At 54.9% G+C, this 15,795-nt stretch overlaps 1 protein-coding gene across 1 annotated transcript; it reads left to right on the top strand.

Annotated features, from left to right (window-relative positions):
- Positions 1-941: 941 nt before the first annotated feature.
- Positions 942-15,217, top strand: NIPSNAP1 (nipsnap homolog 1). Its single transcript, XM_070399660.1, has 10 exons — positions 942-1,048; positions 6,773-6,900; positions 7,062-7,107; positions 7,383-7,477; positions 11,431-11,501; positions 11,664-11,804; positions 12,079-12,110; positions 12,776-12,870; positions 12,966-13,049; positions 14,132-15,217. The coding sequence occupies exons 1-10, from the start codon at positions 954-956 to the stop codon at positions 14,194-14,196; spliced, it is 852 nt and encodes a 283-aa protein (XP_070255761.1). The 5' UTR covers positions 942-953; the 3' UTR covers positions 14,197-15,217.
- Positions 15,218-15,795: the final 578 nt, after the last annotated feature.

The following is a 15,795-nucleotide window of genomic DNA, read 5'->3' as shown; positions in this document are numbered from 1 at the left end:
CTTTTTAAATAAATCACACATATAATACATGTGCATTGTAGCAACTTTAGAAAACACAGGCAAAAAATCATAGTTAGAGCCTCACTTTCTTATAGAAGTCATCACTGGCCCTCAAAGTCTGTATGGGACCTCCCTTTTTTCTCTTCTTCCCCATTGTAAGTCCTCCTCATGCCCTTCACTCCCCCACTCCAAGCACACCAGCAAGGAGCCGCCTGCCTGCGATGGGCACTGGGGGGCGGGGGGGGGGGGGGTGGGGGGGGTGGTGGTGCATGCATGCTTCCACGTCTCTCCGGAAACCACCAAGCCCCTGGCCCCCGTGTGGGGTCTGCAGGCTCTCGGCTTCTGCTGAGGTCTGTGATCTGGGGGATCGTGGCCGGGCAGGGATTCGTTTGCAGAGCAGACAAAGGAGCTGGACGGGGCAGGAGGAGGGTAGGGGGCCCCGGGGACGCAGGAAGAGATGGTCAAGGCGGATGGGAAGAGTGAAGGAGGTGATGGAGAGATGGTGCGCCCCGGGGCCTTGTCCACCCGTCTGAAATGGTGAGGGGGCTTGCTTATTGGACAATGCGATAAACACGGCCTGTGGCTGCCCTCACCCCCAGGAAAACGCGCCGTCTCGGGGGGCTTCCTCTGATGCCCGTCCTTCCATGCCCCGCTAAGAACTCCCCATCTCCTTGTTCAACGCCCCCATTTCATTGAACTGGACACTGAGGCCGGAGTGGGGAAAGGGCTTTCTCAAGGTCACAGAGCAAGTCAGGAGCAGCGCGCAGGGGCTCAGAGGGAAAGAACCCCGACTTCCTGCTACCCCGCGTCAGTGGAATCGGGGGTGCGCGGCGGGGGGTGCACGGCGGCAGCGGGCGGAAGGAGGCGGGGGACCGGAGGGGGCGGGGCTTATTTACGCCCCGCCTCCTCCGGGCTCAGGGGCGGGGTCTCCCTCCAACCTGCTCTCCGCCAACATGGCTCCGCGGCTGAGCAGCATCTCTGCAGCGGCGCGGCTGCTGGGGGGCCCCGGGCCCCGCCGCGCGGAGGCTGCGGCTGCGGCTGCGGCGCGGTGAGAGCCGGGCCGGGGAGGGGAGGGGAGGCGTGCGGGGGGTGCAGGGCGGGGGCCAGGGCCTGGGCGTGGGGAAGGGGCAGAGACTCCGGCTTAGAATCTAAGGGTTGGAGGCGGGGGCCAAATCCAGGCCTGGGGTAGAGCCCTGAGCCAGAATGGGGGAGGTGGTGTGCGCAGGGTCTTCGTTCCCGGGGGCGCCTGGCTCTGGGCAGAGGATGGAAGATGAGAGGAACGGGTGGGGCAGGTCCTGGGCCCTGGAGCCGGGGAGGCAGGAGGAGTGGCCTCAGCCCCCGGCTTTGCGGTGACTGTGAGGCAGCATCCATGGGGGGCTCCTGGGAGAGGCCTCTTCTCCCTCTGGAATGTCTTGGGGGTCGGGGAGAGCCAGAAGGGGAGCAATGGAGGATCCCCAAAAGCCACGGCTGCACAGACCCTTTGCTCCCCAACCCTACACAGGACAGGTGGGGCAGAGGAGGCCTGGGGGTGGGTGGGAATTGCCCAAGGTCACTCCCCCTGCTGCGCCGTGGCAGCTCTGGGCCTGGACCCTGGTCTCCTGGCACCCAGTGCTCTTTGCGCCACCACTGTCGGCCTCCCGGGAGAGGGCGGCCGGCTGGACCATGCCCCCAGCCTGAGCTTCTGTGTGGGCCCTGCTCCGGACCAGCGCCTCCCTGATTGGCCCTGGCCTCCCCTCCTTCCTCCCTCTCCAGCGCCCTGTACTTCCCCCATCGCTGCGCTTACACCCTGTCCACGCTTGCCCGTCACCCCTGCTAGACCCATCAATTACCTCGTTTTCTGTTTTCCCAACCCCTGGCCCAGGGTTCAGGACAAATGGGAGTGATAGATAAAATAGTGCATATCTCATAGAGTTGTTAGGGTTCAAAGGGCCGTGATGTGAGGCTGCTAGCCCCTGGGGATGCGAGGAATTGCCCCGGGCTCCAGGCGATGTCTCGGGCAGTTTCTGCATGAGCCCCTCATCCTAGGCCAGAAAGGGCTTTGGGGAGATCATCTTATTTTCCAGATGAAGAGATTGAAGACTGGGAGAAGGGACCTCAGTTTCCCAGGGTTACAGAATCCGTTGGTGGTAGAAGCCATTTGCGTGGCAACCATCCGGAGGCCGCACAGGAGCCTGGGAGCCTCGTGTTTCTCAAAAACGTATTGTGAGGATTAGGTCCTAGCACATAGTAGGTGCTCAGTAAACAGCAGTTATTACTGCTGCACCCGTGATCCTGTTAACAGAACTTCAGTTTTAGCTGCAGTGTGTCTTACTGCTTCTGGAACAAGAAGCAGAAATAGGGCCCTTTTCTAGAGTCTCAGAATGTGCATAGACCCCTGCTTCCTAGCGAAGAAATAAAACTTTCTGGCGCTGTTTCCTGGGGGGGGAGGGGGGAGGCATCAGGCTATTGATACCTATTAAGAGTGCAGATGTGTCATTACTGCAAAGTTCTCACCTGGGACATACACGGAGCTGTTCTCATCCAGAAGCCCTGCGCTAGGAATCCCGGGGGAAGGAAGGACATCCGTGTGTTTGCGGAGACGGGACTTGGTCGTATGAAAATGATGGCAGGGCCGCGGGGGAAATATGAGAGGTGTTTTTGTGGAAGGGCTTGATCCTTCCCACAGATTGGACAAAGCTGTGTTGTGTGTTTTTCTAGGCCTAAGAGGCATTCTTAGTAGAGTTTTGATAACAGAATCTTTGACATGTCTGGGATGGTTTACAGAGATGACATAAAAATAATAATAATAATAAATTGGGGCTGCTCTAGAGCAGTGATTCTCAGACTTGAGTGGGCGTCAGAACCCCTGGGGGGCTTGTTAAGACCCGGATCGCTAGGCCCATTCCCAGAGGGGCTGTTGCAATGGTCTGGAGTGGGGTCTGGGAATTTCTCAGGGGATTTGAGACCCACAGGGATGGGGAATCCTGGCTCGGTGGTTATCACATTTAAATGGGAATTGGCTCTGGAAAGCTTGGCGAAGTGGATGAGAGCTGGAATCCCAAGCCTTTGTTTTGTAGGCAGTGGGGGGGGGGGGGGGGCGGGCATGGAAGACTTGAGCAGAGGAATGGCATCACCAAAGTGGTACTTGACAACAGTTGATGGGCAGGTTAGGAAAAGTGGGGTCACAGAGGGGGAGCCCGGAGATCAGTTAGGAGTTTCAGTAGGAACAGTGCTACCGGCCGCCACTGCTGTGTAAACCCTTTAAGGCCCGTCCTTTTGCCTCTGTTTTCCAGATGAGGAAAGTGAGGCTTAGAGAGATGAAGCCCAGCTGGGGTGAGAACCCCAGTTTGTCCAGAACCTGTGCTCTGAAAGCACGAATTCTGCTGCGAGCGGGGGGGTGGGGGGGCGTGGGAGAGAAGGGCCCCTGAGCCTGTGTCCATGCTCTGAGCGAAGGGCCAGCCTTTCTGGCCTTCCACCTTCCACCTCTCGCCATTTCCCTGCAGCTCTGTCTGAGCTCCCCCACCTCTCCTTTCGTTCCCCAATCATGGACTGAGCATGCTCCACGTGCCCAGCACTGTACCGGGCACTGGGGAGAGAGCAGGGCTACACGGGACAGACAACAGCCCTGTCTTTATGGTGCTGCTTCTAGCAGGGAATCAGTAAACAAGGCCCATAATAAGCAAACAAACAAACAGAAGGTATGTGTTAGCCCGGCTGGCATGGCTCAGTGGTTGAGCATCGACTTATGAATCAGGAGGTCACAGGTTTGATTTGCGGTCAGGGCACATGCCTGGGTTGTGGACTCGATCCCCAGTGTGGGGCATGCAGCAGGCAGTGTTGGGGTCCAACCCCAGCAGGTCCAGGGGTTCCCAAAGGTGTGGACGGAGTCGGCGAAGAAGGAATGACATGGAGACTGCATTCAGTTGATCAGCATAGCCAGGTTCTCTCTTTATTGTCCTGTTACATCTGTATTTATACTATTTGATCCTATAAGCATGCCTCTATAATTACATCATGGTATGTTTTTGGTAATGTTCTACAGTTCCTTGTTTCTTACCTGACCTTTGTCAAAAATCCCGTCTCTATCTAGTTCTATTGATTTTAATCTTGTCTAGGTTAATCTCTGTTCCATTACAAGGGCTATTCCAAGGTCGCTGCTCTACTGATAGGCTACAAGGAAGTGACTGAAGGAGATTATCCTACCCAGTAAAGGTTATGTCCTCCCAACCTCACTGCTTGCCTTCCCTGGGACTGCCCTGTGTCTGTGGGTCTCCAGGGGTATAGGCTTTGGTGCTTTCCCTGGTGGGAAGACTCCTGAGGAAGTGGGCCCAACAAGTCCCAATTTTTTTTTTTAAATATATTTTTATTGATTTTTTACAGAGAGGAAGGGAGAGGGATAGTTAGAAACATCGATGAGAGAGAAACATCGATCAGCTGCCTCCTGCACACTCCCTACCGGGGATGTGCCCGCAACCAAGGTACATGCCCTTGACCGGAATCGAACCTGGGACCCTTGAGCGTCTGCAGGCCGACACTCTATCCACTGAGCCAAACCGGCTAGGGCAAGTCCCAAATTTATTGCCAACAGTCTTAGTCCAAGTTCTTCATAAGTAGTACATGGTATTTCTGCAACACTAGGGGGATTTACTGATTTATTCTCTTCCTTAGTCCTGTTAATCCCTAACCTGGGGAAACAACCTTTCTCGGGGAGGTGGTGCTGTTTAAAAACACATAGCACTAAGAGGGGGGGGGAGCAAACCATATGCCCTATACGCCAGGTCCCTTGAAACATAAGCTGTGCAGATGTTTCTTCCCTGCAGCGACTGTGTCAAGCAGCAAGGGTGGACCGGCTTTCGGCAAGGCAGCCCATCAATGATTCTCTCATCATTGATGTTTCTATCTCTCTCCTCCTCTCCCTTACTCTCTGAAATCAATAAAATATATAGAGATATATAGATTTTTAAAAAGGTATGTGTTAGAAGGAGCTTCAGAAAAATAGAAAGGTGAGAGAGGTCAAAGAGGAGTTCAAGGACAAGAGAATGTTGTGATTTTGCTGAAAAAATGAACTTGGAGATGTGAGCCTGAGAATGCTGGGTTCCGGGTCAGACGCTGCCCTCGGGTCCTGGCCAGGCCCCTTGCTGGGTTTGACCTGTGGGAGAGATCTGTGCTCCTCTGACACATGGGGAAACAGAAGCCCGCAGGCAGGAGCGATTGGAGGGTGCTGGGAAGACCTGGGAGCCCACGAGAGCTCCTGGACCTGCCGTCCACTCCCCAGGCTCTTCTCCAGGGCCGGCCGCTTGGCTGTTTATCTTGGTCAGTGCTGGTGTTAATAAATGACTTGGAGCCCAGCTTTGGAGCAAAGGTCTTGATTGACAAACTGGAGGAGCTGCTCTTCTCCCTGCCACCACCCCTTCAACTCCCTGACCTTCTGTTTTCCCATGTGGAAAATGGGGACACCAAGAGCATCAACACGGTGACATCACTCCACAGCTTCAGCCGGATCAAGCTACTGAAAAGCCGGCCGCAGATCCCTGGCACAGCGGACGTCCTCGATGAATGTGATCAATAGCGAAACCCGCTCCGAGCCACCCGGCCTGGGCTTAAGATGCTTTTTTAATTTCATCTGCCCCGTGGCTGCTGCATATTTTTTTGGGGGGGGCGAAATGTAATGCTTTGAATTCATAAGACATTTATTCTAGCCACAGAAAAGGCTTGAAAAAGGGGAGGACTTGCTGACGGAGTTTCCACTGCCGGAAATCATGCAGTGGGAGACTTGCTTTTCAGGCCTGGCCAGAAGCCTCTGGGACTGTGTGGGGAAGGCAGTTATGGTCTGGCAGGACCTGGTAACAGGTCCCTCTACTCTGAACAAGGCACAGTCGTCATTTGTTCGTTCATTCATTCATTCATTCATTCATTCATTCTCACAGCACCCTAAGGAGGTACACAAGGCAGATCTTTGTCAATTAAGTGTTGGCTGGATGAATGAATCTTGCCTTGCTATGCTTTTTACCCTGGAGATTTGGACACTGGCCAGATCACCTCCTCTGGAGAGCCCACCCAGATTGCCAGAGGCTAAGTTCAGGCTCACTCTCCTGGGCTCTATCAGAGACTTCCAGCTGTCATTGTGTTCCAAGGCTGGTTGCTTCCAGCAACTGGGACCTCCTCGGGGACAAAGCTTAGTCCTCTCTGGCCATCCATTTGTGGGGGCTGGGAAGGGGCGCAGGCCGGCTGTAGTGTGAGCGCGGGGAAGGAGGGTGAGTGCAGCCTTCTCGTCAGAGGGGACAGAACTTACAAAGGAAGCACAGAGTGCAAGAGCCTGGTGTGTTCAGGGAAGAGGATCCCTGGAGAGGGGTACATACTTGGGGGGAGGTTGACAGTATAGGCTGGGCTGTTAGGACTGTGGCTGTGCAGTAGGTGGGTTTGGGTTTGGTTTACCTCTGGGAAAGGGCATTGCAGTTGTGGGGCCCCCCGTGGAGAACCCCTTGGAAGGGGGTGAAGTGGAGGCAGGGAGGCTGGAGAGAGAGATGGGAGGTGGGGCTGCTCTCTGGGCCTCTTGAGGCTCATCAAAGACTCAGGAAGCAAACTGGGTGCCCGGAACCCTGCAGAAGGGACCGGGTCTGCTCAGCTGGCTCCAGCGAATGACAGACATGTCACATCCTGGAGCTGCCATGGGATTCCGTGGCCCTGTTCCCAGAATGTGGGTCACCAGCCCCGGGGAGCGGGGCACCTGAGCCTGTGGAAAGGCGGAGGCTCCCCGTGGCCGCCTGTCCTTCTGAACTCCTTTGTCCCACAGCTTCTATTCCAAGGACAATGAAGGCAGCTGGTTCCGCTCACTCTTCGTGCATAAGGTGGATCCGCGGAAGGACGCTCACTCCACCCTCCTGTCCAAGAAGGAGACCAGCAACCTCTACAAAATCCAGTGTGAGTGGCTGCTGCGCCCACCAGCCCACCCCTCCACACAGGCTTGGGTTGGGAGATCCTGAGCTGTCCCAGGCGCCCTGGCCCTGTGGGCTCCCCACACCCGAGCTCCCCGCGGACACACACACCCCCTGCTTCACCTCCCACTCTGTCCTCTCTTGCAGTTCACAATGTGAAGCCCGAGTGTCTGGATGCCTACAACAGCCTGACGTAAGCATCTTCCTCCATCCACCTGTTCCGGTGCCTGGGGGGGGGGGGGGGGGGGGGGGGGAGGGGACACTATCCCAGCCCCATGCTCCTTACAGAAGTCCAGGGATGTACATTTCGGAGCCGGAAGTCCTAAGGCTGTCTTGTCCCGCATCTGCATCTGAGAGATGGGGAGGCTGACACCCAACCCCGAGGGCCTGAGTGGAAACCCTTACCTCAGGGTGCAATGTGGCTGGTGTGAGCCCCGCCCCCCCCCCATCTCTGTGCCCCTCCCACAGGGAGGCCGTGCTGCCCAAGCTGCACCTGGATGAGGACTACCCCTGCTCGCTCGTGGGCAACTGGAACACGTGGTATGGGGAGCAGGACCAGGCAGGTGAGGTGCCCCCCTCTCCAGCACCAGTGCTGCCCTCCACTCCCTCTATAGCAGCACACATGGGGGCCTTTCTTTTTTCTGTCTTTCTCCTTTTTTAAAAAAAATATATTGTTATTGATTTCAGGGAGGCAGGGAGAGGGAGAGAGAGTTAAAATCATCAGTGATGAGAGAGAATCATTGATTGGCTGCCTCCTGTACACACCCTGCTGGGGATCAAGTCTGCAACCCGGGCATGTGCCCTGACCAGGAATCAAACCATCATCTCCTGGTTCATAGGTCGATGCTCAACCACTGAGCCACACCGGCCGGGCCAGAGTGGTCTTTCTAAATACAATCCTCATCGACTCACTCCCCTGCTCAGACACCTGTGGGGGCTCCCCTCTGCCCTTGGGGTGGCCCACGGGGCTCTGCGCCTCCTTCCCTGCCCAGCCTCTGGCCTCGTCTCTCCACTTCCTCCTTGCTTCCTGTGCTGTCCTGCCTGCAACAGTTTCACCCTCTAGCACCACACTGTTCTTGCTGTTTCCTCCGCCTGAAGCTGTCTTTCTCCCTTCCACTTTCCCTGGTTTACTCCTCTCCTTGTCTTTTATTTTGATATAGACATCACCTCCTCCTGGAGGCCTCCCTGATTCCTTCCACCCAAGCTGGGCCAGGCCTCTCCCCTGGCTCCCCAGCACCTAAGACTTGCCTTTCCTCTGCCCTGATAGTGCAGCCTGTGGTGTATTTGTCTGTCTCCCCTTGTAGGTGGTGAGTCCTGGGAAGGCGGGGCCCCTGTCTGTCTGTCTGTCTGTCTTCATCACTGAATGAATCCCCAGTATGCGGCTCACATTTGTGGAATAAACAGGGGCTCTTGTCTGAGCTGGTTCCTTACCCCCCAGCAATGCCCCACCCCACCCCTACTCACCCACTTCAGTTGGCGCCAGGTGGTAGGGGCCACCCATGGAATTGGTTGACTCATAGCAGCTCAGCTACTCACAGGGGCTTTGGCCTTGAGGTCTATACTGTCCGGGAAGGCAGCCACTAACCACATGTAGCTATTTAAGGTAAAATTAGGTGAAATGAAATGAAATGAGAAATTTAATCCTCGGTCACACAAGCCACATTTCAAGCAACATGTGACTCTGGCTACCGTGTTGGACAGCACGGCTATAGAACATTTGCATCTCAGTAGAAATTCCTCTTGTCCGGGACTGATTTAGACTCTGCACAGCACAGGGAGCACCTCTGGAGCTGCCCTGATAGAAGGTTCTCTACGCTTCCCTTGAACTCTCCCAGCAATGGGGAGCTCACTACCTTTTAAGCCAGTTTATCTCATTCTTTCATAGTCCTGATAATCGTGTCTTTTTTAAAATTTTTTTTTATTGATTTCAGAAAGGAAGGGAGAGATAGAAACATCCATGATGAGAGAGAATCATTGGCTGCCTCCTGCACGCCCCACACTGGGGATCGAGCCTGCAACCCGGGCAACCGTGACCTCCAGGTTCATAGGTTGATGCTCACTGAGCCACGCTGGCTGGGTGACAATGGTGTCTTTTTTTTTTTTTTTTTTTGTGGCCCGTACGGGGACAATGGTGTCTTTTAAAAAAGTCTGTGATATGCAGATACATTCTCTTCTCATTTATTCTATTTCAGCAATAGTCATTGGTCCTTCAAACAGGTGGATAAGAGAAAAGCAAACTGTCTTCAGTTCCAGCCCCTGCAGTTTTCCCACCTTAGGGACAACTTAATCAGCCCCAGCAGCAGCCTTTGGAATCTTTTAAGTGTCGGCTAGCTGGGAAATGAACGTTGAGGCGTGGGATCTGGGTTTTCAAAGCGCGTCCTACATTGCGTGTATCTTGAAGTGTTGTCTCCTGTGGAGAATCAGCAGGGGAGCAGAACCTCTGGGAATCTACATTTTAATGAATTTGTAAGAACCACTGATCCTTCTTCTAGAACAGCAGCTCTCAACCTGTGGGTCGCGACCCCTTTGGGGGTCGAACGACCCTTTCACAGGGGTCGCCTAAGACCATCGGAAAACACATATATAATTACACATTGTTTTTGTGATGAATCACGATGCTTTAATTATGTTCAATTTGTCACAATGAAATTGGGGGTCACCACAACATGAGGAACTGTATTAAAGGGTCGCGGCATTAGGAAGGTTGAGAACCACTGTTCTAGAAGAACCACTTTCGTGGTTAGAGATTTATTTCTTCTCGTGAATCTAGAACGCCCTGCCTGTAACTTCTTCCTGTTGTAGTCCTTTACCCGCCCCCTCCCCGCCCTGTATTAATTTCATTCCTTTTCCCAGGTCAGCATCCCTGGTGGTGGTAGCCTTCCATCCATACAGTGCTTTCTCTGTTTCCCCTTGGGAAGGGCCTTTACACAAACCGTAGGGTCAGACAGTTTTGCAGAGGGAACCATCGAGGCACAGATGGAGTCCAAAGGCAGGGGAGGGACCGGCTGGGCCTGGGGACCCGCATTTGGGAAGCCGGTTAGCCAGCTGCCCGCAGCGCAGCGTCCGATGGGCCTTCGGGGCGCTTTCCTCCGGTGTCCCAGCCGTTCTCCCAAGGATAGAAGACTGTTCTCTCTGCTTCCACAGTAGCGGGTTCTTTAGTATTTCACGATGTAGTCGCCTCCTAGGGCTGCTGTGACAGAGTCCCAACACTAGGCGGCCTAGACCAACGGAGGTCTGCAGCCCAGAGGTTTGAAATCAAGGTGTGGGCAGTGCCATACTCTTTCCCAAGACAAGGGGGGAGCATCTTTTCTCGCCTTTTCCAGCTGCCGGTGGTTGCTGGGAATTCTTGGCGTTCCTTGGCTTGTAGAGGCGTCGCTCCAGGCTCTGCCTTAGGCACACAGCGTCCTCCCCGTGTCTCTCTCTTCACTGGGTATCCTCTCTCTGCCTGTGTCCAGATCGCCCCCTCATAAGGACACCTGTCATTGAATTTGAGGCCAACCCAGTATGAGCTAATATTCGTTTAATTATACCTACAAGGAGCTTATATTTCCAAGTCAAGTCACATTCTGAGGTCCTACGCAGGCATGAACTTGGGGACAGGGGACACACTGAACCCAGTCCCGAGGCTATAGGAGAAACTTCAAACAGGGCAAGAGCTTTCGGTGCCAAGTCAGCCTCCTTCCTGCCTGCAGTCCCCGGGCCGTGGGTCTCTGCCCCAGGGCCATCTGCTGTCAGTCTCATGGGTCTCCATCAAGAGATGGCGCATAGACCAGTGTCCCTGGAGAAGCCCCTCCGCCCCGAACACGTGGTGGGATGCCGTACATGCTGTTCTGTCCCTTGGTTTATTTTTTTTTTTAATTCCCTGTCTTGGAATGTTCCATCTCAGCCCATCAGACCTACCCCCTCCTACTGTGTCCCTCACGGCCTGGCTTTCTGTGTGCCCTGCTCCTTGGGTACAAATTCACGTCTGGTTCAAGTTGCTGTTTAAGGATGTTTGGGTGGGGGCGTTATTGTCGGTTTTTTAAAAAAATATATTTTATTGATTTCTTTACAGAGAGGAAGGGAGAGGGATAGAGAGTTAGAAACATCAATGAGAGAGAAACATCGATCAGCCGCCTCCTGCACACTCCCTACTGGGGATGTGCCCACAACCAAGGTACATGCCCTTGACTGGAATCGAACCTGGGACCCTTCCGTCCGCAGGCAGACGCTCTATCCACTGAGCCAAACCGGTTAGGACTTATTGTCGTTTTTAAGATGAGGACATTGAAGCCTGGAGGGGTCAAAGGCCACCTGGCAGAGCTGGGGCTCCAGCCTAGGTCTTCTGGGCTTGTGTCTGGGGTCATGCCCTGTCCAGCACTGTCCCTCCCCCCACACCCACCCAAGGCAAAGGGTCCTGGTGCTACCGAGAACCAGGCTGGAGGCCACCCCCCTACATACATGCTTAGCCAATTGGGGGGGAAGCAGGGCAGGGTGCCAGGGGCCCCCTTGACCCGAACCTCTCGCCCCACCACAGTGCACCTGTGGCGCTTCTCCGGCGGCTACCCCGCCCTCATGGACTGCATGAACAAGCTCAAAAACAACAAGGTACGTTGGCGTCCGCTCGGCAAACCTCTCCGCTTCTTGGTTCCGGCCCAGCCTGTGCCGGGGGCTGCCTCCGCCACCCCGTGGGACCCGCTGCGGGGATTGGGGGGCGGGGGGTGGGAGTCCTGCTCCCCGGCTGCCTTGCCCTGACCGCCACGCCCGCAGGAGTACCTGGAGTTCCGGAAGGAGCGGAGCCAGATGCTGCTGTCCAGGAGGAACCAGATGCTCCTCGAGTTCAGCTTCTGGAACGAGCCGCAGCCCCGAGCAGGTCCCAACATCTATGAGCTGAGGACATACAAGCTCAAGGTGCCTTCCTCCCGCCCGTCCCCTGCCTGCCCCGCTCCCCCTGCTAGAGTGCAGCTGTAGGCGCCCCGAGGCGGGTGCCCTGGCACGGAGGCTGGGGTTTCTGGCCTCTCCCTCCCTCTGGGCCCAGAACAGAGGTGTGTATGCACCTGGGCCCCTGATTGAGGCCAAGGGACCCCTGGAGTTGGGGAGACTTGAGAGTTTCCGGTCTTCACCCGGCGGTGACGCTGGAATCCGAGGTGAGGGCTCATTCGATTCTCTTCTGGTTCTCTCTCAGCCAGGAACCATGATCGAGTGGGGCAACAACTGGTGAGTGGCAGGGCGCGGGGCTCGGGTTGGGGAGGCCCTGCCCAGCTGGCCTGCCAAGGCCCCTAGGGTACCACCTTTCCCGGGGCCAAATGGCAGGGAACCCTGCAACCTCTGCCCCTCGGGGATCCCGTGGGAGGATGCAACCAGGAGGTGAGCCTCTTCTAGAGCAGTGGTTCTCAACCTTCCTCATGCCGCGACCCTTTAATACAGTTCCTCATGTTGCGGTGACCCCCGACCATAAAATTATTTTTGTTGCTACTTCATAACTGTAATGTTGCTACTGTTATGAATCGTCATGTGAATATCTGATACGCAGGATGTGTTTTCATTGTTACAAATTGAACATAATGAAAGCATAGTGATTAATCACAAAAACAGTATGTAATTATAGATGTGTTTTCCGATGGTCTTAGGTGACCCCTGTGAAAGGATCGTTTGACCCCCAAAGGGGTCACGACCCACAGGTTGAGAACCGCTGTTCTAGAGGATCCCCTGGGATCACCCAGCCCGCAGCTCACTTCCGTCACCCCATTCCCCGACCATCTCGAGAGCTGGGGGCCTCGGGCTTCTCCCTTGAGGTGGAGCAGAGAAATCAGCCTGGAGACACCTCAGGGGGTCCCTCTGTCCCGGCCCTGGCGCCTCCCCGACACTCTTCTGCCGTGCAGGGCTCGGGCCATCAAGTACCGACAAGAGAACCAGGAGGCGGTGGGCGGCTTCTTCTCTCAGATAGGAGAGCTCTACGTGGTGCACCATCTCTGGGGTAGGCTGTCCCCTCCCCCCGCCCCCCCCCCCAGGGGCAGTGGGTGGAGAGCCAGTCCTGTGTGCCCAAGGAATGAGGCAATGCCTTTCCCACAGCCTACAAAGACCTGCAGTCTCGGGAAGAAACTAGAAATGCTGCTTGGAGGAAGAGGGGTTGGGACGAAAATGTCTACTACACAGGTGAGTCCCTTCTCGGGGAGGGGGGGGGTAAGGGGGGTCAGTAGGGCCCTGGGAGGTCATCTGCTAGGAGCCCTATTTGAGGATGGAATCTAGCCTCCCTTGACTACCTCCAGCGTTATTGGGGTTCCATCCTGGTGGCTCACTGCATGGGGTCCAGGCAGGCCTACATGAGTGCTCTAGGGGATGCCATAGCAATCAGGAGGTCTTTGCCTCCGAGGGGTGGAGTTGTGTGCCCTGTGACCTCGGGCGCAGCTCTCCACCTCACTGAGGCGGTTTCCTCATCTGTACAATGGCGATGGTGACAGTGCCTGCCTCAGATGCTCGAGGGAGGGTTGCAGGAGCCGATTTATAAAGAGGGCTACACCCAGGTCCTGGCACAGAGGAAACATGCAGCAAATATTTCCCAGTGAGTTCTCTGTCCCTTCGCTGGGCCTCCTAGGACCACCTGGATCAGTAGGTGTTGACAGAGCCCTTTTGTCCTACCAGTCTACTATTACTACAGTTACTTTCTTGGCATTTTTCTATAAATCCCCCTACTTTGTTCTTTACCTAGCATTGTCCTAAGCAATCGTATCTGTGAAATCACTTTTTACTAGGCTAATGTGTTGTTTTTTTAAATATATTTTTATTTCAGAGAGGAAGGGAGAGGGAGAGAGAGATAGAAACATCAATGATGAGGGAGAATCATTGATAGGCTGCCACCTGCATGCCCCCTACTAGGGATCGAGTCCATAACCTGGGCATGTGCCCCTGACTGGAATTGAACCTGGGACCCTTCCGTCTGCAGGCCCATGCTCTGTCCACTGAGCCAAACCGGCTAGGGCGAGGCTAGTTTTTTTGTTTTGTTTTCACAAACCAGGAAAATAAATGTATAATTATGAAAAGCGTTTACATGTTGCATTTCATCACCACCTAAGTCCTCCCTTCTCTCACCATTTGGAAGACCCGGTGCTCTCCCTGGGCCATTCCAGGAGGGCGGTGCGCGTTTCCTGTCTCAGCATCCCAGGCCTCTTCCCCTCAGAAGCCAGTTTCCTGAGTGAGCTGGCCGTGTTCACCTCTGTGACCTCTGCCTCTCCCCGCAGTGCCCCTGGTGCGCCACATGGAGTCTCGGATCATGATCCCTTTGAAGATCTCGCCTCTCCAGTGATGCTGCTGCCGCCGCCGCCTCACTGCCCTTCTCCCTCGGGGCAGCCACGGACAGAGGGGCTCCCAGTTCAGCTGTCTTGGTTTTCTCTCTGATCTGGAAGGACTCTGGGGGCTAGTGCTCAGCTCAGACAACGGGGAGCTGAGGATGACAGAGTTCTGAGGACTTTGCAGCTCCGCCTGCCCTGCCCATCCTTGCCCCTGTGCTGGAAGCAGTTTTTAATTTCTTTGAATGAAGAACAGCAACCTTTTATGTCTTCTCACATTCCCCCCCCCCCTCCAAAAAAAATTCCTCATCTCGGGGCCACCAGTCCCCAAGTATTACCAAGGAAAATAACAGTTTAGCTTTAGTTGCACAAAAGGTAGTGTGTCCAGTGGTTAGAGGTGGGAAGGGAAGAGGTGAAAGCAGACCAGGCTCTCGGGGAAATTCCCTGGTCTCCACTGGCCATCCACTTGCTGGACAGTCCGACCCACATCCCTGCTGCTGGGGAAAAGCCTAGAACCGCCTAGAATTGCAAGAAGTAAAGGGAAATCCTCAACTTAGCAAAGTCAGCCAGAGATCCACCTCATGAACCCAGAAAGGCTGGGGAAGTGGAGCTGGGAAGGATCTGGGGGCAGGAAACAGAATGGAACAGAACGAGAACCAGGAACCCAGAAGGTAGAACGTAGAATTCACAACCTGGGTTTGACCTGCAGAACTTGGAATACAGAATGGGGGACATAGCACCGAGGTGACGAGACCACCTGGGAGGGTTTCCTAATACAAGGCAGCTGGAAAGAGGCTCCTCGCTTTCCCTCTACACCATGTGGTTGAAAACTTGAATGTGTCGTTGCAGCCGTCTGTCTGTGCAGGGGGTCTCCTGCCCTCCCTTTCCCTTCCTGTAGGCAGATACCGGGCCACCGCCTGTGCTTTTCCTCGGTGACCCACACCTCATGAACCTCTGGGTAGGTTGATTCTGCCTCCCTTCCAGGAAAACTTGCGCTGGAATTGCTGACGGAACCAATTAAATGTTTACTATAAACCATGGTGTCTTCTCATCATCTGCGAGGAGCTCTGGTAGGTGCCCCCAGAGGGGCCAGCTTCCCAGGTCCAACTGCTGATTTTCCTACCCACGTGGTCCTGTGCTTCCCGAGCTGCTTCTCAGGGAGGGCCGCCCCCGTGGCGGAAGGAACGCCTGTGTAACCAGGGATTCGGGACATCAGTGTTTCTACCTCCGGATAAGGTTTCATACCAGAGCCCTGAACCTGCCCGTGCAATTCCTACCCGGGGTAGAAAACACTTGGAGCTGTGAAACGATGCATTAGGACTGCAACTGCCTGGGCAAATCGGGCCTAAACTAGGGAACTGCTGGTGCACTTGGGGGAAAAACACGTGTAAGATGGGGTGAATGCCCTGCCTGGCTCGCTGCCCTCCATAGTGTGGGACGTTAGGGTGAATGTGACGGTTAACAACCCAGGTTATGGCAGCAAATCCACAGGGGTCCAAATCTTCACACTGCCACACTTTGAAATATTTTTAAGTTATTGATTTTAGAGAGGAACCCCGATTTGTTGATGCATTCACTGGTGGATTCCTGTATGTGCCCTAACCCAGCTGGAACCG

This window comes from Myotis yumanensis, unplaced genomic scaffold (genome assembly GCF_028538775.1).
Source record: "Myotis yumanensis isolate MYYU_CA2020_CCGP unplaced genomic scaffold, mMyoYum1.0.hap1 SCAF_19, whole genome shotgun sequence".
NCBI lineage: Eukaryota > Metazoa > Chordata > Mammalia > Chiroptera > Vespertilionidae > Myotis > Myotis yumanensis.
The sequence above is the reverse complement of the archived record's forward strand: the minus strand, read 5'-3'. Positions and strand labels throughout refer to the sequence as shown.